Source organism: Aplosporella prunicola (genome assembly GCF_010093885.1).
Source record: "Aplosporella prunicola CBS 121167 unplaced genomic scaffold K452scaffold_9, whole genome shotgun sequence".
NCBI lineage: Eukaryota > Fungi > Ascomycota > Dothideomycetes > Botryosphaeriales > Aplosporellaceae > Aplosporella > Aplosporella prunicola.
The window spans coordinates 568,356-589,783 of NW_022983537.1; the positions used below are offsets into that span (position 1 = coordinate 568,356).

Below are 21,428 nucleotides of genomic sequence, written 5' to 3' on the forward strand. Positions count from 1 at the left end.
ATCCATTGAGGTATCCGCGCGCGCATCTTTCCGTCAATCGCCAGCCTAGCCCCCCCAGCAAGCAGGCACAGCCTCAGCCAACAGCGCTTCCCCCGCGCACACTCTGCTGCCTCATCCATCCAGCCATCCAGCCAGCAACCAACCTCCCAACCCCCACGCGCACAACAAATATCCCCCCCTCCAGAACCTCCCTCAAGGCATATTACCATTGTTCTTCCCCACCACGCCCATGACAACCTCAACGACGCGCCGCACGCCCTCCATCTCCTCCTCGACGGAGCCGCCCGCGCCGGCGCTCGCAAACGAAACAGAGTTGCCGACGTACGTCGGCATGGCGGTGCGTTTTGCCAGGATCTTGGCTAGCCGGGTCGCGACGTCCAGGGTGGGCGTTTGCGTGTAGAGGGCGGTGCTGAGGGGCTGGGCGGTGGGCGTGGCGCGCTGGGTGGGTTAGCTTGCGTTTGTGCTTGCAACCTGCGATGCGGGGATGCGGAAGAGGGAAGAAGCATGGGCAGACGTACGTTGGGTATCGCGTACACGAAGCTGCCCATGGGCGCGGCGCCCGAGTCCGTGTCTGGCGTTGTCGAGGTTATGAATAGCAGGAGGGCGGTCTTGTGCTGGGTCAGGTGGATCTGGATGCGGGTTTGGGCGGCGTGGGGGAGGGGGAAGGAGAGCTGGATGGGTTGGGTCGCGGTGGTGGTGGTGGCGGCCATGGTGAGTGGAGAGGTGGTGAAGTGGGATGTGGGATGTGGCGTGCTGACATGTACGCGGGGTAAACTAGGTAGCTAGCTTAGGGCTGAGGGCCGTCGGGGCAAACAAACACCCTAAACAATCAACGGCATGTCTAGTGAAGAGGAATGGAACGCGCCCGGGCAGTTTGACCCGCAGACCGATCCAGAGGAGCAGAGAGTCATCCACGCCTGCCTGGACTCGTACCAGTAAGCGTGAACAAAGGAAAAAAGGGAGGAAGAAAAAACATCATGTTGAACATGCAGCAAGGACGTACCGGCGCGCCGCCCACTACAACGTCACCCACACCCGGCGCCAGTCCTTCTACTCGCTGCCGTCGGCCCACTGGTCCCTGCTGGCAGAGGCGCCCTTTTCCCTGCTGGCCTCGCTGGACGCCGTCGACGACGCCATAGACGCCAATGCCGACGTCGCCGAGGCCATTTTCCTCAGCAATCTCCAGTCCATGGGCGGCCAAGAGGGGCCATGGTGCGGCAGAGCGACGCCCGGCGACATGACCAAGGCGCAGAGCACGCTTCGCCAGATGTACCGGGACTGGAGCGCCGAGGGCGCGGCGGAGCGAGAGGCGAGCTACGCGCCGGTGCTGGCAGCGCTGGAGGCCGAGTTCGCCAGCGTACCCGCCTCAGCGCGCGAAGGCGTCCGCGTCCTGGTTCCCGGCGCGGGCCTGGGCCGGCTGGTGCTCGAGACGTGCCTGCGCGGCTTCAGCGTCGAGGGCAACGAGATCAGCTACCACCAGCTCATGGCGTCGGCCTTTATTCTGAACCACACGGCCCACGCCCGCCAGTTCGCCCTGTACCCGTGGGCCGACAAGTTCAGCAACCACGCCTCGCGCGCCCACCAGCTGCAGCGCGTCATGATCCCCGACGTGCACCCGGCCGCCGCCCTCGAGGCCTCGTCGGCCGACAAGAACGTCCACGCCTTTGAGCGCATGAGCATGGCCGCCGCCGACTTCTGCGTCTACTACAAGGAGCCGGCCAACGCGGCCGCCTTCGACGCCGTCACCACCGTCTTCTTCATCGACACGGCCCCCAACCTCATCGCCTACATCGAGACCATCCGCCACTGCCTCAAGCCCGGCGGCGTGTGGATCAACCTGGGCCCGCTGCTGTGGCACTTTGAGAACGAAGCCCCGGGGAGCAACAAGGACGGGCCCGCCACCGGTGGCACCGCAAACCTGGGCATTGCCGAAAGCGGCAGCTTCGAATTGACCGACGACGAGGTCGTCCTGCTCGTCCAGCGCCTCGGGTTTACGCTCGAGAGGAGGGAATCCCAATCGCTGCAGACGGGGTACATTAGCGATCCGCGGAGCATGCTCACCAACACGTACCGCCCCAGCTTCTGGATCGCAAGGAAGCTGCCGGATCAAGGGCCCGCGCAGCACGCTTAACCGACGTCCATAGCAATTAATGTCCATCACATCACCACCGCCGTCAAGAGAGATTCCCTGTCTATCGAGATAATCAATAGGAGGGCACTTTGACGCCACCTGCTGGTGGAATTGTTTTATTTCCGAGCCCGTTTTACATCATCATCATCATCATCTCGCCCACGACTCTCCCCAGCACCTTCCAAGTCCGGCCATTGAGCAGCGTCATATAGCTAGCAATATAGGTACATGGCCTAATATCCGTAAGCCATACACCTCAATACTCGCCACAGATCGCTTCCCATGCAGCCACAAGCTCGGGCGTCCGATAGGTAGAGCGCCAACGCCACCTTGACATCTGCAGACGAACGAACATCCTCATCCCCAGAAATGGCTTCTTATCTACCATGTAGCCACGAGCTAGGACACTAATGTCCTATGCATAACCTAACTTACCTAACCGATCATAGAGAGTCCGACCATCCCCATCCCAATTCCTCGCCTCCGACCTTCGCTTCGTCACCTCCGAACCCCCGTCCTCCGTCCTGCCGTCCCCGCACGCCCCGGCCCCGGCCCCGTCCCCGCCGATCCCTCCCCCAGCAGGCGGCAGAATCTCGCTTCCCATCCCCATCCCGGGCAGCAAAAGACTCCCGTCCAAACGCAGGCATCCCTCCCTCCCTCCGCGGCAACGGATGATCGAAACATTAAACAAAACCAGCATAACGCACATAACCCCGACCCCGATTCATTTAACTTAGCTTAACCATGAGACACACACATACACACAACCCACACACACCCGGCCGCACGCATTGGGCGCTCCCGCCCATCCGCCCCCTCGCCCCCTCCAGCTCCCTCCTCTAATTAGCGAAATGAAGTGCCTTCGCGCGCACGTACAACCCTGGGCGCTGCTCTGCTCTGCCATTGGCTGTTCCCGTTGTATTGTCTATGTATGCTGCTTCATGCTATATCCCGCTTCCCGCGTCCCCATCTCCCCCAATCATCATCATCGTCATCATCATCCATGCTATAGTATACTACGTGGCACGGGCGCTTGTGTACACTCCCGCCTCCCCCGTTCGCAGCGTGCAGTGCAGTGCAGTGCGTGCACCACCAATCGTTGGTTGGCTGGCTGATCGAGGCCGGGAGAGAAGAACGCGATCCACACATAGAATGTCTAGGTAGGTATGCAACGACGAACGGAATGTGAAAAAAGTAAAAAGTCAAAAAAAGGATCGGTTTCGCTAAACCCCCCGATTGTGGTTTGCTTCATAAATCATACCCCCCGGGTATACTACTGTTATCTGGGGGTGGGTGAAGAATCGAAAAAAAAAATTAACAAGGAGCCGGCTCATTGAAAATATAGACTAAGAGAACGCAATTGCCAATAACCAAATATGCACACACCACACATCAAGAGTCCCCCAAAGCTATGCTGCTCCTAGTAGTAGCGCCCTTACGACGCCGTCCACCTGGCAATGGTGTCGCCGTAGACGGACTTGTTGTCGTCGGCCGTGACGACGCCCTTGCCCTCAACCGTGACCATGTTGGCCGCCGCCTTGGTGGTGAGGCCGAGAATGTCAATGTTGGAGTTGGTGCCGTCAATGGCCACCATGTGGAGCTGGCAGTCGGCCGTCGCAAGACACTCCTGGTTGTAGTTGTCGAAGAAGCTGTACAGACCGGCTCCGTAGATGAGCACGTCCTGAGAGTCCTTGATGCGGAGACCCCACGCCTTCTTGGCACGAGTGCCAGTGATGGTGCTGAAGTCCGGGTCGCCGTAAGCGGCCTGCACCGTGAAGGGAGTGGTGGCGTCGGGGTTGCCCTGCATGTACGGCGTCTCGGTCTGGATGAGGCCCATGAAGACGTTCTTAGCGTTGTTGAGCTGGTACTCGTAGAGAACGCTGTGCTCGGAGCTGGTGCCCCAGAGCCAAGTGGGGTATTGGGACTCGATCAGGACACCGCGGCCGTTGTAGAGGTCGATCTGGTTGTGGTCCGAAAGGTCAAGCTCGTGATCGGCAACCCAGAACCAAGAGTTCTCAATGTACACGCTGGCAGACTTGGTAGCATGGAAGAGCAGGAAGGCGCCCTCGCACTCCTCGTTGGCGCTGTGGGTGGAGTTGGGGTTCTTGGAGCAGGTGTCGGACTGCAGCTGGGTGCCAGCAGAGCCGCCAATGCGGAAGTGCACATCCCACATGCCACCAGCGCCGGCGACCTTGGAAGCAAGGTTCCACTCGACAAGGATGGCACCGGGAGCAGGGCCGGCAGTCTCGAAGATCAGGTCGCTCATCTCGACGCCACCAGTGTCACCAGCAGTACCAACCTGGAACACAGGCTTGGGGTTGTTCTGGTCGGCAAACTTGGCGCCCTTGGCCATGATGAGCGGCCAGATCTCACCAGTCATCTTGATGTTCTTGGTACCAGGGACCTTGACGGTGTCGGTGACAATGTACGCGCCGTGGTCAAAGTACAGGATCTGGTCGTCGGTCAGAGAGTCGAGAGCCTTCTGGATGGCTTGAGTGTCGTCGGTGGAACCGTCACCCTTGGCACCCGCAGACTTGATGCTGACGAACGAGCTGACAGGGTAACCCTCGTATTGGGGCTTGGAGCGCTCGAAGATCTTGCCAGACGCATCGAGAAGACTGGAGGGCTTCGAAGGCGCAGTGATAGAATCCTGGACACGAGTACCAGTGTTACCAGTGTACGAGCGACCCTGAGCCCACGACTTGACGACCTGGTTGCCCGCAAGGACACTGGAACCGCGGGACATGACGGCCGTCTCGCTGTTCTTGAACTCAACGTTGTCCAAGATGAGGGTACCACCGGTGGTAGGAACGCTGTCAGTAGCGAAGGAGCTGTTGACACCAATGGGCGTGTTGGAGATGGTGCTGTCCATGAGCAGAACGGAACCGACCGTCTGGTTAGAAGGGCTGTTGGCCATGTCGAGACCGACGTTGCAGTTGTTGATGTTGATCGAACTGAACGTCCAGGCCCAGTTCCAGTTCATGAAGATGGCAGTGCCGCAGTTGTTGAAGGTCAAGTTCCTGCTGGTGAACTGCTGGCTGCCGAGGAAAGCGCCGTACTTGCCACCGTTGAAGGTCAGGTCGGCCATAAAACCACCGGAGCCATTGTCCATGAAGATACCCTCCTGGGCATTGTTGTCGCCACCCTGAACCATCTCGAAACGGATGTTCTGCAGACTCGTGGCCTGAGCGACCTGCCAGTGGATACCAGCGCCAGACGAAGCGGGCATGGCAGTGAGGTCAATGACAAAGTTACGAATCTGGCGGAAGAAGTTGTTTTGGTTGGTGAACCAATTGGCACCGTCATCCTCGTAAGGGTCGGCATCAATGACAGCCATGCCACTGAAGCCAGCGGCGGCCTTGATGACGGGGAGCTCAACCGCATCACCGACGAGCTGGGTGTAGTAGTACTGAACAATCGGCTTGCTCACGACGTAGGTGCTACGAAAATGTTAGCCAAAGCACCGTGTACAGGGGCAGATTGCGACTCACCCGGGCGGGAAGTAGACGAGAGCGGGAGTGACGGTGGTCGAGTCACAGTTCTTTCCGCAGCGGCTCTGAGAGCTGATGGCCTTGTTGATGGCCTCGGTGTCGTCAGAGGAGCCATCGCCCTTGGCACCGTAATCCTTGACATTGCGGAAGATGGTATAGTCGGAGGACCCGAAAGCGACCTTGCCGTTACGCTCAATCTCGGCAAGCCAGTAGGACGAGCCGGCGGCGGCAGCGGCGTCGGCGGCAGGAACCGGGACGGCGGCTGCAGGAGATGAGGCGCCCAGGAGGAGGAGGAAACGAAGCGCCACGAAAATGGCGATGCTGTTGAACGCGACCATGATGAAGAAGAGCCTGCTTCGTGGGATTGAGGGAGTGGAGTAAAAGTCGAAGGACTGGAGGTGGAAAAGGAGTCAATCAGTGGCCAGCACTTTTGTTGACCTATTTCAGTTGGTTCAGTTGGAGGACGCGAATGAAGTGGAATGCGCTGGGGGTGGTGGCGCACGGTGAAAGGAATGTGAATGAAGGACGGGGGGCAGTGAAAGAGGCAGCACAGCTGCTGGGGCTGGGGACAGAATGCAGCACCTGTGTGGGGAGGCAGGTACCGAGAAGGGCGAGGGGTGATTGTTATATATCGACGCGTCGCAAGCAGGACAAAGGGGAGCGCGCGAAACATGAAACGCTTACACGGTTTGCCGCTCCTGATCTGGCTCCAAAGTGGGCCTGCAAAAGCATCGCGTTGCCATGCTGGTTTATAGCGGTTGCGCATCGCAGCTTTGGAGCTATGTGATTCGCGGGCGGGTCAGGGTCAGCCAGGCCGGCCTCGTGGTTCGCGGCATAGTCACCAGGCACGGCGTTTGAAGGCGACATGTGGGACAGGCAAGGAGGGGCGCAAACGCAAATCAGCGGGCGCTCCCTGGAAGACGATGAAACATTCCACGAAGTTGGACGTCGGCAGACCAAGAGCGGGAAGGCCCGTAGCCACAAACAGCCAAGCGCCGTCTCAGCCGCGTCGACTCGCGCCCACTCATAGGCCACGCGGGCCGCGCAAATCCTCGTTCGCCGCCGCACATGGCAGCCCGACTGGGATGGCCTTTATAAAAATCTAGAAAATCTAGAAAACTACCTACCTCTTTTCGTCCTTTTTGTCTCTTTTTTCACCAGTAGCTGTTCGCGCCCGTCACCGCCTCGGCCACGGCCTGGCCCCTTCCCTGCTGTTGTTCTCGCCCGATGACCCTCCCCAGCCGCTCCACGCCCTCGACCAGCTGTTCCTCGCCCTCCCAACTGAAGCACAGCCGCACGTCACACGCGTGCCTGATCGCTGCCGAGTCACCGGGCACCTCGAACATCTCACCCTCCGCCACTACCAAATTCTCCTCTTCCTGGGCCCTCCGTGCGACTGATGCAGCCCTCAGCGGATCCGGCAGCGTCAACCACACAAAGAATCCTCCGTCCACCTGTCGCTCGGCCAGTGGCATCCGGACCCCAAGTGGGACGAGGTGCTTCGTGATGGCCGCCACCATGGTGCGATGACGCGCAGCATACGCAGGCTGTAGCGTGCCATATATATGCTCTTGAAGTTCCCCAGACTCCAGAAGCAGCGACATGTACGTCGCCGTAAGCTGCGATGGCGCGCCCCCGCTCCTCGTCGACCCGGTCTGTGAGACGCCGTGTGCGAGCTGCGGCGTGCCTTCGACCCAGCCCGTGCGGATTCCCGGACCGCTTATTTTACTAAAGCTACCATTACTCACCACGTTGCCAAAGCCATCTGCGCCCTTCCTTTCGGCGCCGCCGTCTAAATAGCGGTCAACGTCGACGAGGCGCGGGCAAGTGGCTTTGCGCAGGCTCGATTGCTGAGCGTCCGCTGAGGCGGGCCACTGCAGAAAGTCGTAGACGTCGTCACAGATGATCAAAGCGTCGTGTTCCCTGGCAAGTTTAACTAATTCGGTGCGCTGATCCAGCGGCATCGTCACTGACGAGGGGTTTGAAAAGGAAGGTACAACGTAGATGACATGACGGTACACTTTGGCCCATGGCCGTTGGGGCTTGATTGTCTTTGACCGGCGTTAACAGGAGTCGACGTTGATGTCCGAGGATCATACCGGCTTTAAGTTGGCTTCGGCAGCCGCAGTCTGTTCGCTTTTGGAAATTTCGCGGCGCAAAAAGTCCACGTCGATGCCTGCGGCGGTCTCGGGCACGGACCGGAGCTTTCCATGGAAGCCGGAGTCATCGAAGATCCGAAAGGCCAGCATGTAGGCCGGAGAAGAGATCCAAATGTTCCGGGTGAAAAGGGGGTCGGTAAAGACCTGCAGTAAGCAGGCCAGGTTCTGCGAAGCTCCGCCCGTTATGGTGATTCTGTCCATATGAATCGGCTGCCGGGTCCCGTAGAAATCGGATAGCCATGATGCGATGGATTTGCGGAGATTGGGGTGGCCGGCGTCGGGGCCATAGGACAGGCCCGGGCAGGCCAGTTCGGGAGTGTCAAAGGCACGTTCGGCAGCGCGGCGAAGGAGGGCAACGGGCAGCAGCGTGGCGCTGGGCCAGCCGCGGAGGAGATTGATGAGTGGCTTGGCAGGCATCACGTCTGCAGGCGGCGCCATTGCGCAGTAAAACCCCGGCCCCACGTGTAATCTACCGCAAGGGGTGGAGGGTATAAGGACTATGGTCAGATGGCGATCTACGAGGCGGGATGGGATTGGGATGGCGGTGGGCGGAGCAGGCGGAACGGAAGCGGTGGTTAGGCAGGTACCGATGAGTTGTTTCCTGGGATGCTGGTGGTGGTGGTGATGGTGGCGCCTGCAGTCAGTGGGAAGGAAGCTGACGACACGCTGGTGCGACCCGCGGCGGCCGGCCTAAGAATAACACTACACGCCGAACTTATCGATAACCCATGCATAGCGGGCAGAGAGTCAAATAATGTACAGCGCTCGCTCGCCTAAAATAAATATTGCAATGCTACCTACGCAATAACGGCGCCGTCAGTGCGCTCGTACCGCCCAAATTCGCTCCGCCACCCGTCAGCTCTTCAGGAGCAGCTGGGTCTTGGCGGATCGCTATATACACCAACGGGCCCAATGGGGGCCTGAAGTCATCCCACGCTGTCTAAGCCCCGGCGACGAAACCGGATCGCCCGCTCGCCGCAGCCCTGGAGGTCCCTGGAAATTTATTACGTGTTCGCTTTTCCGTGCCTTCCGCTGTCAGTCTGTCTGGTTGCTTTCCAAAGTTCTTCTTTCCTTCCCCTCCTCAACCCCTCCTTCCCTCCCAAAAGTGACGACGGCCACAATGTCGTCCCGGGCGAAGCGCATCACCTCCATCTTCTCCCTCTCCTCCAGCAACCTCGCCGACGCCGACAAGCAGTCGACCGCCGACTCCGACACTGCCTCGACCACCAGGGGCCGCAGAGCCTCCATCTCGGCCAGCCTGAGCAAGAGGCGCGCCAGCAGGGCTTCCGTCAGCCGCGACAGGTCTTCTTCCGCCCAGCAAGATGTCGCCTACCCCGAGCCTCCCGTTCCCCCGATTCCCGACAACCTGAGCCGCAAATCCACCGTCCTGACCATCAACACCGACAACGACTCTGACCTTCTCCCCCCGCCTCCCGTCCGCGTCGATTCGGCCTCGCGCTCCTCGTCCCCAATCGGCGCCTCTCGTCCCGGAAGCCGCTCCTCGACCCGCCCAAACTCCTCGTTCCTTGACGTTACTAGCGATGGCTTGCTCACGCCGAGCACTCCAACGAGCGCCAAGCTCAAGAGGAAAAGCATTTTTGGCAACAGGCACAGCAAGGCTTCGGACACCGCGAGCATGGCCGGCCCGTTGGCCTGGGTCTGCGGGCATCAGGGAAAGCCCGAGTACAACTTGTCGCTGCTGTTGACCGCAGAGAAGGTCCCCGAGCTGTGGGATGAAAACGGTGATACCTACATCCACTTGTTCCCCCGTTCTTCTGGAAAGGGACCGTCTTTCCGTGTTGATTCTACCATCTATTCCTCGGCGTCTGTTTTGACAAAACTCGCGTATGGCGGCATCTACAGCAACCCCGCGGCGGGGTCGGAGAACCGGAAGACCCTGAACCTGGAGACGCAGATGCAAGATATGAACGTCCAGTCTCAGGAAACGCCGCCAGAGTCACCAGCCGCCCGTGCCACGCCCAGGCCTTCGGAAATAGACAGCTCGGAAGACAGTTCCAAGGGTTCGCGGGCGATGAGCGACTCTCTGGAACTGCCCAAGGCGGAAATCCATCTTTACATTCCTTTGTCGCTCGGCACGGATGGCTCGGCGGAATCCAAGGCATCCCCTGACGACGTTGAGGCCTTGGTAGGCATCCGCAACATGTTTTCCTTCCTGGTGGGACAGTCATTGGTGGCCACAAACAAGCGCCCGTCCATCTTTGCTATTTTCATGGGAATTGCGGAGCATCTGCAAAGCTACGAGTTTTCAAACATCGATGGCTCCACCTTTGGTGAAGTGGCAGCCACCAGCTTCGACAATTACGTGGAAGAATTGCACCTTGGAGATGTCCGGACCAGCCGCGAGAAGACCATCGAAGGAATTATCCTTGGTGAGAAGATGCGCTCCGTTATGCTCTTCAACGAGGCTTTCGTGCACGCTGCCGGCAAATATGAGCAGATCACTGCCCTCAAGAGTCCCAAGTTCCAGCTCATTAGCCAAATTACGCAGAACCGTCTGGAAAGAGCGTCCATGGATCTCGACATACGGCAGCGAAGCATCAACGGTAGAATAGCAGACTTCAACTTCCCCGCTATTTTCTCCGGTATCATGAACAGCAAAACCACCGAGGAGCGCAAGCATGTTCGCTTCGAGGCTTGGAGGAAGGCGTACGAGGCAACCCGCAAAAACGTCATCAGCTACTACAAGAACAAGTATGGAGCGTGGCCACCGAAGGCGAGCTCCAAGAAAAACACCCTGGAGACGAGCGGTCTTAACAGGTTGGTGCTGCAAGACCTTTACACCGACTTTTCTTGTTGGTACGACCTGCTTGTTGATCGCGAGAACCTCACCACGCGTACTTTGGACTCTGGATCGACCGAGGACGAGGCGGCACTTAGCGTGGATCCCATTACCCGTGCCCTTCGCCATGTGCTGAGCGAGTACGACCGTAGCATCCCACCTGTGCAGCCTCCCGCTCCGTTCGACGTGCCGATCATACCCTCGCTCTCTCACTCCAGAGCGGACTACGGCAATGACGAAAAGAAGGATACTAAAGCTCGCAAGAAGACGCTCAAGGACGATGAGATTGCCACTATCATGAAGCAATCTCACAACGCTGACGCGGATATTTCCAACCCGTTCTTGGACTCTGTGCGGAACCTCGAGAAGCACGCGGCGCACCGCAAGAACATCGACGAGATAACTGAGCTGCGAATCGGCCAGTGGCTCTTAATGTACGCGGTCTTGCAGTCACTGCCCATGCTTGTCATCGACGCTCCTGGTGTCAAGTGGTCCCAGGGTGTCGAGTACTTCCTGTGCGAGCCGCCCCGCTCTGGTGTGCCTTGGGCGCGCGAGGATAGGGGCACTGCCCGCTCATGGTACGGCATTGCAGGCGGCGCAGGAGTTGTCTCGCTGCCCTCGGACCTCATTGAACACGGTGTCGAAGGTGTCTACCGTCGGTCTCACTGCTGGCGTAGGGCGGAGCAGTGGACGGCGGACCAGGGCGGTGTCATGGCGGCTGCAGTTGAGGAAGACCTAAACGAACCCCTCCCTGCGCCGGGCATGCGGAGACCGAGACCCGGCTCGCGCACCAGCAGCAGCTCTAGCCGCATGAGCGCGGCTCGCGAAAGTGTCATGATGCTGGGTCTGGAGGCACTGCCGTTGCCAGCTGGCGTGGCGCCGACCGGAGAGATTCCCAGGCCGACGAGCAGTAGCGGCACGGCCACTTTCGACGACATTATTGGCGCGCAGCCGCCGCCACAAAAAGGCAAGAAGAGGGAGAAGTCGAAGCTGGCATCTTAGGGCTTGGGAAAAAGGGGGAAAGGGCATGTGCAGAGTTTTCATTTGGTAGTCATCTATACCTGGGGGTGCATTTGGTTGAGGCGTTATAGCTTGCATGGGATTGGATCAAAGGCGGCATAGCTGTGTATAGACGCCAGTGAGCGTAAAAACAATTAATGCTTGTTTTCCCAGTGGGGATCCATGGGAAGCTAAGAGAGGTTCTAGGCTTGGAGTTGTACGAGCTGCAGGCACGCAAAGCTTAAAATCTAGGCGGGGCCGGCGGTAAGCGGTGCAATTGGCGGTGACAAACAAAGGCCGCCACGTGCGGAGCTTGGGCCGAAATCGGCACAAGCGGCTGGACCCTTGCCAAAGAAAAATCATCGACATTCTCCGCCTTGCGGCCATTCACCCCGCACAATTCGCTCGCCATGTCCGCCTCGCTGCCCGGTAGCCGCGATCTCCCCGCCTCTCAGTATGATCTCAGCACCTACTGGGGCCGCGTGAGACATGCCGCCGACCTCTCAGACCCTAGGTGAGAATTGCGCCTGGAAGTACGGAGTGGTGAGTGCCACTGCCTGTATCTCTCCGCTTCGACGCTGTCAAAGGATCGTGCGCTGATCGTGCGCTCTTGCAGGACCCTCTTTACGAGCTCCCATGGCTTGGAGAACGCAAAGGGCCTGGTCGCCGCCTACAAGCAGGGCAAATTCTCGCAGATGACGCCTGATCTGTGGACGGCGAAGAAGGTCATTGACTCTACGCTGCACCCTGGTATGTGTCGCTAAACGAAGCCCGGCGACGGGCCAATGAGGCTGACGTTATTATGCAGACACCGGCGAACCGGTCTTTCTGCCCTTCCGTATGTCGTGCTACGTCTTGTCCAACCTAGTCGTCACAGCGGGCATGTTGGCGCCTGGCCTGGGGGTATGTTTTTCCGCACAACACCAGTCCAATGCCGCTTAGAACTAACGCGCCGCTTCTTGCAGACGGTAGGCACCATAGGCTGGCAGTGGGCTAACCAGTCCCTCAACGTTGCCATCAACAACGCCAATGCTAACAAGTCCACTCCTCTTTCCACGAGCCAAATCGTGCAGTCCTACTTCCTGGCCGTGGGCGCCTCGTGCGGTGTTGCCGTCGGCCTCAACTCCATTGTTCCCCGCCTGAAGCGCATTTCGCCCGCCACCCGTACCACTCTGTCGCGTCTGGTACCCTTCGCGGCCGTCGTCTCGGCCGGTGTGCTCAACGTCTTCCTGATGCGCGGCGAGGAAATCCGCCGTGGCATTGACGTCTACCCGGTCCTGAGCGAGGAGGAGAAGGCAAAGCTGGAACAAGCCGGCGAGGACAGCACCCCCAAGAGCCTGGGCAAGAGCAAGACGGCGGCGAAGCTGGCGGTTGGTGAGACGGCGCTGAGCCGTGTGATAAACGCCACGCCCATCATGGTCCTCCCGCCGCTCCTCCTGGTGAGGATGCAGAGGATGGAGTGGCTGAAGCAGAGGCCGCGCATGGTGACGCCGGTGAACCTGGGCCTGATCCTGACGACGTCGCTGTTTGCGCTGCCGCTGGCCCTGGCCGTCTTCCCGCAGCGCGAGGCCGTTAGCGCCAAGAAGCTCGAGAAGGAGTTTTGGGACAAGGGCGGCAAGACCGGAATGATTGAGTTCAACCGCGGCATTTAATGACTGGGTTTGGTTTATTCGCGGCATTCACACGGCGTTGGGCGGGCGGGATTTGGGACGGGAATAGACTTGCAGTCATGACTGGTTCGACGGTTGAGACAAGTTGGAAGACGCTGACCAGCTCATACGTTGCAACCAGCTTAGCCTCCATCAAGCGACATTCACCGTCTTGCGAGATAACGACGCTTGTATAGAGTAGAAGAAGAAATACAGTTAAGATATGTATAGTATACGTGCGCTTTAAGACCTCTCCACTCGTATCCAGGACTTGGGCTTGCAGCCAGACAAGGAGTATTCCATGGGGACCGCTTGTGTTCTTTCCTGTCTCGACAGACAGTGAATCTTGGTTGACAGTACCTAGTGACGGACGTTATCGTTGTACTCGAGAAGCAGCATTGCGTCATGTTGCATTCTAGAAGCTCACTGCCTGAGTCGTGCGTCTGACCGCCTTCTTGAAACGGGCTCGAGGTGGAACTGGACAACCTGTCCCTTGGCACAAAAGCTCAAAAAGCTCCAGCTTCGTCGCCTTTACTTCTCTCTCGCTGCCTTGTTCCTTGTTCCATCAAATACTTTTCCTTCTCTCCCTAACAGAGGCTTAATCGACCCCCGCAACCAGCTCTTGGAGCTGCCTACAGCTCTCCCCACATCTACACATCCATCACTTAACACATCATGGCACCTCCCGGCCGCAGGCGCGGCGCGATTCTGCCCGTCTTATTGGGACTGTTTGTTCTTTTCGCCAGTACCGCCTCAGCCGCCTCCGCCGTTCTGGGCGTCGATCTTGGAACGTCTTACCTCAAAGGCGCACTCGTGAAGCCCGGAATCCCATTGGAAATTGTCCTTTCAAAGGACTCGAAGCGCAAGGAGACAGCCGCTGTCGCGTTCAAATCTCCTCGCACCCCCTTTTCTGCTTCAGGATCCTCCTTCCCCGAGCGCGCGTATGGCGGAGACGCCCTCGCGCTCGCTGCCCGCTTTCCCGCCGATGTCTACCCGAACCTGAAGCCGCTGCTGGGCCAGCGCCTGGACGGAAACGCGGCGGAGGAATACAGCCAATGGCACCCGGCGTTGGAGGCAGTTTCGGTCGAGGGCCGTGGCACCGTGGGCTTCAAGAGCCCGAGCTTCGAGAAGGACGCGCCGGCGTTCAGCATCGAGGAATTGCTGGCCATGGAGCTGCAAAACCTGCGCGAGAACGCTGAATCGCTGGCAGGCAAGGGAACTCGGATCTCTGAGGCCGTTATCACGGTTCCGGCTTTCTTCACCGGAGCCGAGAAGCGTGCGGTCGAGCTCGCGGCAGAGCTTGCGGGCTTGAACGTGCTTGCTCTTGTCAGTGATGGTTTGGCTGTCGGTCTCAACTACGCGACTAGCAGGACGTTCCCCAGCATCAACGAAGGCGGAAAGCCGGAGCACCACATGGTTTTCGATATGGGCGCTGGGTCGACGACGGCCACCATCATTCGCTTCCAGGGCCGGACTGTAAAGGATGTCGGACGGTTCAACAAGACCATTCAAGAGGTTACGGTTTTGGGCACGGGCTGGGATAAGAGCTTGGGTGGTGACGCGCTGAACGGTCTTGTCATGAACCACATTATCGAACAGTTTGCGGACAGCTCTGAGGCGAAGAGTGGCAATGTCAAGGCGGCGGATGTGAAGAAACATGGTCGTACCACGGCCAGGCTCTGGAAGGATGCGGAGAAGGTCCGCCAGGTGCTTAGCGCAAACCAGGCCACTGGCACCGGCTTCGAAAGCCTGTACCAGGACATTGACTTCAAGTACAAGATTACGCGCGCCGAGTTCGAGACGATGGCTGCTGAACACGCCGAGCGTGTTGCTGGACCCATTCAGCAGGCACTGTCTGCGGCCGGCCTGACCTTCGCCGACCTTGACTCGGTCATCATGCACGGCGGTGCTGTGCGCACTCCCTTCGTTCAGAAGAAGCTTGAAGCCCTGGTCGGTGACCCCGCCAAGCTCCGGAGCAACGTAAACGCCGATGAGGCGGCTGTCTTTGGTGCGGCTTTCAAGGGCGCCGGTTTGTCTCCTAGCTTCCGCGTCAAGGAAATTCGTGCCTCAGATGCCGCCGGCTACCCCGTCGGACTTCACTACTCGGCCGCCAACGGCAAGGAGCACAACCAGAAGCTCTTTGGCCCTACTTCCAAGGTCGGAACTGTGAAGGAGGTGCCTTTCAAGATGCTCTCGGACTTTGATTTTTCTATGTACCAGACTACCGAAGAGGGCGTTGACCAGCCCCTCTTCGCCGTTAAGACGAGCAACCTGACGCAAGCAGTTTCGGACCTAGTTGAGAAGGAAGGCTGCAACCGCGACGATGTCAGCACCAAGCTCTCCATCAAATTGGACCCGATCTTTGGTCTGCCGGAGGTTACGAAGGCGGAGGTGAGCTGCGAGGTTGAGGGTGACAAGAAGGGTGGCGTTGCCGAGGGTGTCAAGAACCTTTTCGGCTTCGGTTCCAAGAAGGGCGGTGACCAGGAGCCTCTGAAGGACGGCGAAAATGCGGCTGAGGAAAGCACCGAGACTGTTGAATCCAAGGCTTCGAGTGCTTCCTCTGCGACTTCTTCGGCATCGGAGAGCGCGAGCACTGAGAAGGCTGAGGACGCAAAGCCGAGCAAGAAGACCGTCACCGGATTTGTCGGTTTCACCGTCAATCGCGAGGGTTATGAAACCGTTCCCAAGGCAGAGATGAAGCGCATGAAGGACAGGTAAGTCTTGTTCGCCTTGTCTGATGTATAAATTACGGCAGTGTCTCATTGATCTTTTCAGGCTCTCCGCTTTTGATGCCTCCGACCGCGCTCGCTTCAACCGTGAGGCTGCGCTTAACGCTCTCGAGGCCTTTACATACCGCGCTCGCGACCTTCTCTCCGATGAAGGCTTCACTTCCGCCTCCACCGAGGCCCAACGCGCCGAACTTCAGTCCAAGCTCGAAGAGACCAGCGAGTGGCTCTACGGAGATGGCGCGGATGCTGACGAGGCAACTCTCAAGACTAAGCTCTCTGACCTCCACGCCCTTGTCAACCCGGTTGTGAAGCGCCGCGACGAGGCGGTCAAGAGGCCCGAGCAGGTCAAGATGCTCAAAGACGCCCTGGACCAAACCAAGAGCATGATCACCATGCTCAAGAACGACGTGGAAAAGGCAGTGGAAGCGTCCTCGTCTGCGGCGGCGGCCTCGGCATCCAGCGCTTCGGTCTCGCCTTCCTCGACGCCCGCGGCGTCCGACTCTGCGGACTCGCTCGACGACCTCGAGGAAGACGCCAGTCCCACGAGCTCGGAGAGCGCCAAGGAGACGGAGGCGCCGTACGAGTCGCCCTACTCGGCGGCCGACGTCGAAGAGCTCAACAAGGCCTACACCGAGGTCAGCGCGTGGCTGGAGGAGCGGCTGGCGGAGCAGGAGAAGCGCGTCGCCACCGAGGACGCGGCGCTCAGCTCGGTGGAGCTGGAGACCAAGGCGCGCCGGCTGAACGACGTGGCCATGGAGCTGCTGCAGCGCAAGCTGATGCGCGGCGGCCCGAAGAAGTCGGGCTCCTCGTCTGGAGGCAAGTCGGGCAAGAAGGCCAAGAAGGACTCGAAGGCGAAGAAGGCGGATAAGAAGAAGGCCGAGAAGACCGAGAAGGAGGAGAAGGTCAAGGCGGATAACACGCCTGACCATGAGGAGCTGTGATTGATTGATGGATGGATGGATGGATGGGCGGCATGGAAAAGGATCGCAGGGCTGGACGTGCATCTGGGATAGGAGTTATTGAATCGCACATGTTTTTGGCGTACTTGTCGTCACTGCCGTTGCCACTGCTCTGTCACGTTGAAGTTACATGATGATAGTACACGAGGTCTGGCAGACATGATCTTGTCCGCTTCTGGCGTGATCCCTCAGTCAGGCATTTGATTAAACGCCATAGCCATGGGAATTTTTCGGACCCATGCACGTCTTTTGCTGGTAAAGCTTGTCGAGAGTATGGATTGTATGAACATTTGTATATGTTTTTAATTGCATACAAATCAGCCATCATGTGCTAGACCTGAAATGACTTGAAAACAATATATCATGTTTGGCCGGGAGAAAATAAACAATGAACATAAACAAAACAGTAACATAATGTTGCTGTGAGGACATAAGTTTTCAATAATAAGTTCGAGTACTTTCGGTTATAGACTAATTCGGTAACCTGGAATACGGAGGTGGGCTCCCCCACGGGTGTCTGAGATGGTCGTTAGGTTTCGATATACCGTTTTCATGGTTGCGTCTTCCCACGCGTCCGCCTACCGCATCTTTTCTAGAACGTCTAGAGGATGTGGATCCGACAACGCGCTCAAAGACCATGTCGTGGGTCGAAAGGCCACGGCTCTCTTCCCTGTCTTTGACCTGCGCTCGCAACAAGGAGAGAAGATCCAGAACCGGATCTATCGCCTTCCGCGCAAACATCAAAATCGAAGGATCTGCTCCAGCAGCCAGCGCTGCTCGTGCGATGTTGGCCCCTTTTAGCCCCCTCCAAGTACCAGAGGAGCCGCAGTTTGCCCAAATCTCCTCCAAGACGACACCGCCCAGGGAGGAGGATTTCGGTTCACGAGCGGAACGGGGCCGCAATCGGCGGGCGAACTCGTAGCCGGGTTTGCTGTCGTGGAGGCCCTGGACGTCATAGTCCACTAGCAGGCGTTTCATGTCTGCGTCGCGCTGCTCGGCGGCCAGGTCGAGTATCTCGTCGTACCCCGCTCCCAACCACGCCCCTTTGTCGAGCAGGAGCTGCGCCATGGCCCAGTCCGAATGCCCGACCGCCTGGTACAACGGGCTCACGAACCGCGCTCCATGCACGAACACGTTCGCGCGTTCCTTCAGAAGCATCTTGGCCACTGTCTTGCGGCTGTGGACGACTGCCGCCATCAGCGGACTTCCATAATGCCCACCGTTGGCATCAGAGTTTGCTCCGCTGTCAAGGAGCATGTTGACGAGCTCCTCGTCGCCGAGACTTGCTGCGGCTTGAAGCGTGGTTGCGAAGAAGCGACACGGCGCATCGGGATCAACCTGCATCTGAGAAAGTAGGGATGAGACAGCCTCGGGTTGGTTGTTAAGCACCTTACTGCAGAGAATGTCGCCAGGGAATACGTAGTCGGTGCGCATTGTCTTTGCAAGCTTGCGCTCTTCGGCTGTCCAGTCAAGCGCGCCGCTCGAGAGCGAACGGAGGCCGGGTTTTTGAATAAAAGCTGTCGGGTCCCACTGACCGCAAAGACCCAGGCTGCCTTGCGTCCAGATGTAGGTCTGCGCTTTGACCTTCGTCAACTCTCCCGATTTCAAACGTATCTCAACTGATACCTCCTCTTGCCTCATGAGCCCTCCCTTTGGGCCATCGGGCTGAGCAGAACCCTTTTTTTGGTCCTCTCCTTTGGCCAACTGCAGCTTCTTCGCGCAAGAGCGGCTTCCACATAAGAGAAGATCGCAGTACCGGAGCGCTTCCCGCGTGAGGCCGCGTATAATGAAACCCTGCACCTCTCCGGATGGCTTGCTGGACGTGGGGTACCCATTGCGAGAAATCTCCTCAATGATCGATGGAGAGATGTCCGACTGTTGCAGAACCGCGCAATCGATTCCCTTGGGCTTCCACCTGTCATATCCGCGCAGAACAGCCGTTGTCATCGCCTCTGCAGCGTGCTTGAGAGTCTTGTTGACATTTGCCCAGTCGTCCGCTGTCGGCATTAGTCTGCGCTGGTGAACCTTGGAGTACTCGCTCTCCGTGGACCTTGCCGCAATGGCTCGGATGACGCTCGGGAACATAAAGCGGCCACAGACGAACAGGTTTACGCGCCCATGGTTGTGTTTTGGGGCTGTTGCCTCTTGACGGGTGAATCGGTTCGAGCAAGCAAGAATATAAGAAGGGACAAGAGTACTGCGCGGTACAGTGAATCCTTGCGTGCACAAACTCGGAGGCTCGAGGGGCGCAGGTGCCAACACGTTGTAAAGGTCTTCTTCTCTGTCTCCATGATCTTCCTCCGGTACGTCCGGTGTTGGTGCGGGTCTACGGTCAGAAGACAAAAGAATAAACCTCCTGTCAGACACCACGGGAGAATCATCTGGAGGGTCGGATGCTTTCGAAGGCTCCGGAACTTTCTGCTGGGGAGTCTTTGGAGGTTCGCTATCGGAGATCTGTATATCAATTTTTAGAGGTTCGTTCGGTAGAAGTTGTTTGGAAGGCAAGTTTTCCAGTACAGCAGTACAGCAGCTTCCAATGAAGCTTGTCTCTCCCTGGTTTTCTCTGATTTCATTCAACAGCTGCAGAGAGTCCGGTCTGTCCCTTGGGCTTTCTTGCAACATCCATTCGAGCCATTGAAGGATAATTAGGTCATCGGATGCTTTAAAACTTTCACGGAGGTGTTGAATCCACATGGCAAGAGCGGAACTGTTTTGCCAGTAATGCGATCGCTGCGTGCCGTTTGTCTCCAAAAATCCCCTAAAATCAATAACTGACTCATTGTTGAGAACTGTCGCCATTTCGAGAAATACGCAGCCGAGTGACCATATATCACTTGGTTTGCCTCTTCGCTACAGAATCATGTAAGCCCACTGCATCTACTGCGGAATAGGCTAAGACTTACGTCACGATCCCCAACCTCTGGAGCGCAGTACCTTGGCGTTCGTTCAGTATCAAGCCCGCTTGTAGAACCATCGCCTTCGCCTTCCCATTGCCTGGCTGTTCCAAAGTCTGTGAAGTATACGTTCGTTCCTTTGACGAGGATGTTCATCGGTTTAATGTCCTTGTGGCGTACATGGTTTTTGTGTAAATACCATAGAGCATTGGCGAGGCAGCCAAAGAATGCCCTCAAGCATGCCTTCCTCTCCAATGGATCCTTTGTTGGCCCAAGGTACGTTGCAAGATCCATGTCGGCTACGGGTTTGATAAGCAGGCCTACATATGTGGGGTCGGTATAAGTGCTGATCAGTTTGACAAGGTGTTTATGGTCCAACGCTTTGAGAGTTTTGAGCTCATTCTCAAACGCAATCAAAGCTTTTTTGTCCCGCAGATGACTCGAGTGAAATCGATGGATGCGCTTTCGGGCGAACTGATCAAGACTCGTTCTACTCCTGACTCTGTCAACGATTGCGTAGGCTCCATTACCAAGAACTTTCATTTGTTCGAACTGTTCGTCGGATTCATCTTCTTTTGGAAAGTGTATGTGTTGGCCACCGGAGATCTCGAGGCCAGCCAGATCCTCCTGAGGAAGAACCCGTTTTTGGAGCTCCAAGAACCTTGATCGATCTTTTCCTCGTATCACTTTTGGCAAGTTTCCCAGCGAATATGGGATGAAATGATCGGTCAGTCCGTCCTTGACGAACTGTTCCATGTCCAAGGGACAACCGAGCCACCAAAGAATGGCGAAGGTACGTGGTCGCAAACACCAACCTTGGTTGCAATATAGATCGAGAATTTCCGAGATGCGTGTCATTATCGAATTCCGCAGAACGATCTTTGTGGCGTGCGCATCTCCTGGAAGACCGATGAGATTTCCGATACCAGCTTTAAGTCTCGTTGATAAATTCTGAATGGGGCTTTGAGGACGAGGCGCTGAGCCCTGATCGTCCGAAGGTTCACCATCGGACTGACAGTCCTCAACGGATGGTGGTTTGTATCCAGTCATGCCGAGGAGTGAAAGGTAACGGGGATGGATGTTTACTGGGAACTCGATCGCAATACCACATCACTTTTATAATTGATGGGAGTGAGAGTCGTCATTTCAGCAAGCTGAGCACCCCGTCATCTATCCAAGTAGTGCCTAGTCTTGGTTGAACTCTTTTCAGCCTTGCCAATGGCGCCAGTAGGTAAGCTTTGCATATAATTCTCTCGGCATCGATGCAAGCCTTGTGTTGATTTGCTTCGACTGATGATGCCTAGCCTGGAGTATGCCTTATTGCTGTCAGCATCCCTTAGGTATTTAGCCTTACCTACGACAGAAGTCTGCGCCTCCACAACGAGACAAAGTGGGTGGCGGAAACAAATGATTCCCTTCCAAGGAAACGAAACTTAGCCGGCCTGAGATATATTACACCAGAAAGCAGTAAGATAAGGGTAGCTACTTGAAGGTTTCTCTTCGCTGTTGTGGTGTCAAGCAAAGCCTCACTTTTTTTGGAAGAAGGTTGTCTGTTTCGTAACTCATTTTGATCATAGCAGATCATCCTGCAAGAACCCTAATGTTGTGTGGCGAAAG

The 21,428-nt window shown here is 57.4% G+C and overlaps 8 protein-coding genes across 8 annotated transcripts; 4 read left to right on the forward strand and 4 right to left on the reverse strand.

The window, feature by feature from the left end:
• Positions 1-192: 192 nt before the first annotated feature.
• Positions 193-710, reverse strand: K452DRAFT_225325 (uncharacterized protein; the record flags this gene model as incomplete). The annotated part of the gene is made up of 2 exons (XM_033536740.1): positions 193-438; positions 519-710. The coding sequence occupies 2 exons, from the start codon at positions 708-710 to the stop codon at positions 193-195; spliced, it is 438 nt and encodes a 145-aa protein (XP_033399051.1).
• Positions 707-2,325, forward strand: K452DRAFT_286164 (uncharacterized protein). The gene is made up of 2 exons (XM_033540243.1): positions 707-935; positions 997-2,325. Exons 1-2 carry the CDS (start codon positions 838-840, stop codon positions 2,129-2,131), a joined length of 1,233 nt encoding a protein of 410 aa, XP_033399052.1. The 5' UTR covers positions 707-837; the 3' UTR covers positions 2,132-2,325.
• A 1,241-nt stretch (positions 2,326-3,566) lies between these two features.
• Positions 3,567-5,960, reverse strand: K452DRAFT_225261 (glycoside hydrolase family 55 protein; the record flags this gene model as incomplete). The annotated part of the gene is made up of 2 exons (XM_033536733.1): positions 3,567-5,571; positions 5,623-5,960. The coding sequence occupies 2 exons, from the start codon at positions 5,958-5,960 to the stop codon at positions 3,567-3,569; spliced, it is 2,343 nt and encodes a 780-aa protein (XP_033399053.1).
• Positions 5,961-6,671: 711 nt separating this feature from the next.
• On the reverse strand, positions 6,672-8,469 carry K452DRAFT_286166 (uncharacterized protein). The gene is made up of 2 exons (XM_033540244.1): positions 7,722-8,469; positions 6,672-7,673 (listed from the first exon to the last, which is right to left on the reverse strand). Exons 1-2 carry the CDS (start codon positions 8,196-8,198, stop codon positions 6,777-6,779), a joined length of 1,374 nt encoding a protein of 457 aa, XP_033399054.1. The 5' UTR covers positions 8,199-8,469; the 3' UTR covers positions 6,672-6,776.
• A 123-nt stretch (positions 8,470-8,592) lies between these two features.
• Positions 8,593-11,773, forward strand: K452DRAFT_286168 (uncharacterized protein). The gene has a single exon (XM_033540245.1). It carries the CDS (start codon positions 8,902-8,904, stop codon positions 11,581-11,583), a length of 2,682 nt encoding a protein of 893 aa, XP_033399055.1. The 5' UTR covers positions 8,593-8,901; the 3' UTR covers positions 11,584-11,773.
• A 196-nt stretch (positions 11,774-11,969) lies between these two features.
• Positions 11,970-13,495, forward strand: K452DRAFT_268797 (uncharacterized protein). The gene is made up of 4 exons (XM_033538908.1): positions 11,970-12,094; positions 12,197-12,330; positions 12,389-12,483; positions 12,546-13,495. Exons 1-4 carry the CDS (start codon positions 11,991-11,993, stop codon positions 13,230-13,232), a joined length of 1,020 nt encoding a protein of 339 aa, XP_033399056.1. The 5' UTR covers positions 11,970-11,990; the 3' UTR covers positions 13,233-13,495.
• A 264-nt stretch (positions 13,496-13,759) lies between these two features.
• Positions 13,760-17,018, forward strand: K452DRAFT_268800 (uncharacterized protein). The gene is made up of 2 exons (XM_033538909.1): positions 13,760-15,943; positions 16,005-17,018. The coding sequence occupies exons 1-2, from the start codon at positions 13,905-13,907 to the stop codon at positions 16,897-16,899; spliced, it is 2,934 nt and encodes a 977-aa protein (XP_033399057.1). The 5' UTR covers positions 13,760-13,904; the 3' UTR covers positions 16,900-17,018.
• Positions 17,019-17,388: 370 nt separating this feature from the next.
• On the reverse strand, positions 17,389-20,861 carry K452DRAFT_307490 (uncharacterized protein; the record flags this gene model as incomplete). The annotated part of the gene is made up of 2 exons (XM_033543073.1): positions 17,389-19,767; positions 19,821-20,861. 2 exons carry the CDS (start codon positions 20,859-20,861, stop codon positions 17,389-17,391), a joined length of 3,420 nt encoding a protein of 1,139 aa, XP_033399058.1.
• Between the last annotated feature and the right edge of the window lie 567 nt (positions 20,862-21,428).

Excerpts from the sequence above, each read along its gene's own strand:
- K452DRAFT_286166 (XM_033540244.1), bottom strand. The coding sequence starts at position 8,198 with ATGCCTGCCAAGCCACTCATCAATCTCCTCCGCGGCTGGCCCAGCGCC. Across the intron at positions 7,674-7,721 it reads CCGAAGCCAACTTAAAGCCG|ACAATCAAGCCCCAACGGCC; the intron begins GTATGATCCTCG and ends CGCCGGTCAAAG.
- K452DRAFT_268797 (XM_033538908.1), top strand. The coding sequence starts at position 11,991 with ATGTCCGCCTCGCTGCCCGGTAGCCGCGATCTCCCCGCCTCTCAGTAT. Across the intron at positions 12,095-12,196 it reads GCCGACCTCTCAGACCCTAG|GACCCTCTTTACGAGCTCCC; the intron begins GTGAGAATTGCG and ends GCGCTCTTGCAG. Across the intron at positions 12,331-12,388 it reads TGACTCTACGCTGCACCCTG|ACACCGGCGAACCGGTCTTT; the intron begins GTATGTGTCGCT and ends GTTATTATGCAG.
- K452DRAFT_268800 (XM_033538909.1), top strand. The coding sequence starts at position 13,905 with ATGGCACCTCCCGGCCGCAGGCGCGGCGCGATTCTGCCCGTCTTATTG. Across the intron at positions 15,944-16,004 it reads ATGAAGCGCATGAAGGACAG|GCTCTCCGCTTTTGATGCCT; the intron begins GTAAGTCTTGTT and ends TGATCTTTTCAG.
- K452DRAFT_286164 (XM_033540243.1), top strand. The coding sequence starts at position 838 with ATGTCTAGTGAAGAGGAATGGAACGCGCCCGGGCAGTTTGACCCGCAG. Across the intron at positions 936-996 it reads GCCTGCCTGGACTCGTACCA|GACGTACCGGCGCGCCGCCC; the intron begins GTAAGCGTGAAC and ends ACATGCAGCAAG.
- K452DRAFT_286168 (XM_033540245.1), top strand. The coding sequence starts at position 8,902 with ATGTCGTCCCGGGCGAAGCGCATCACCTCCATCTTCTCCCTCTCCTCC.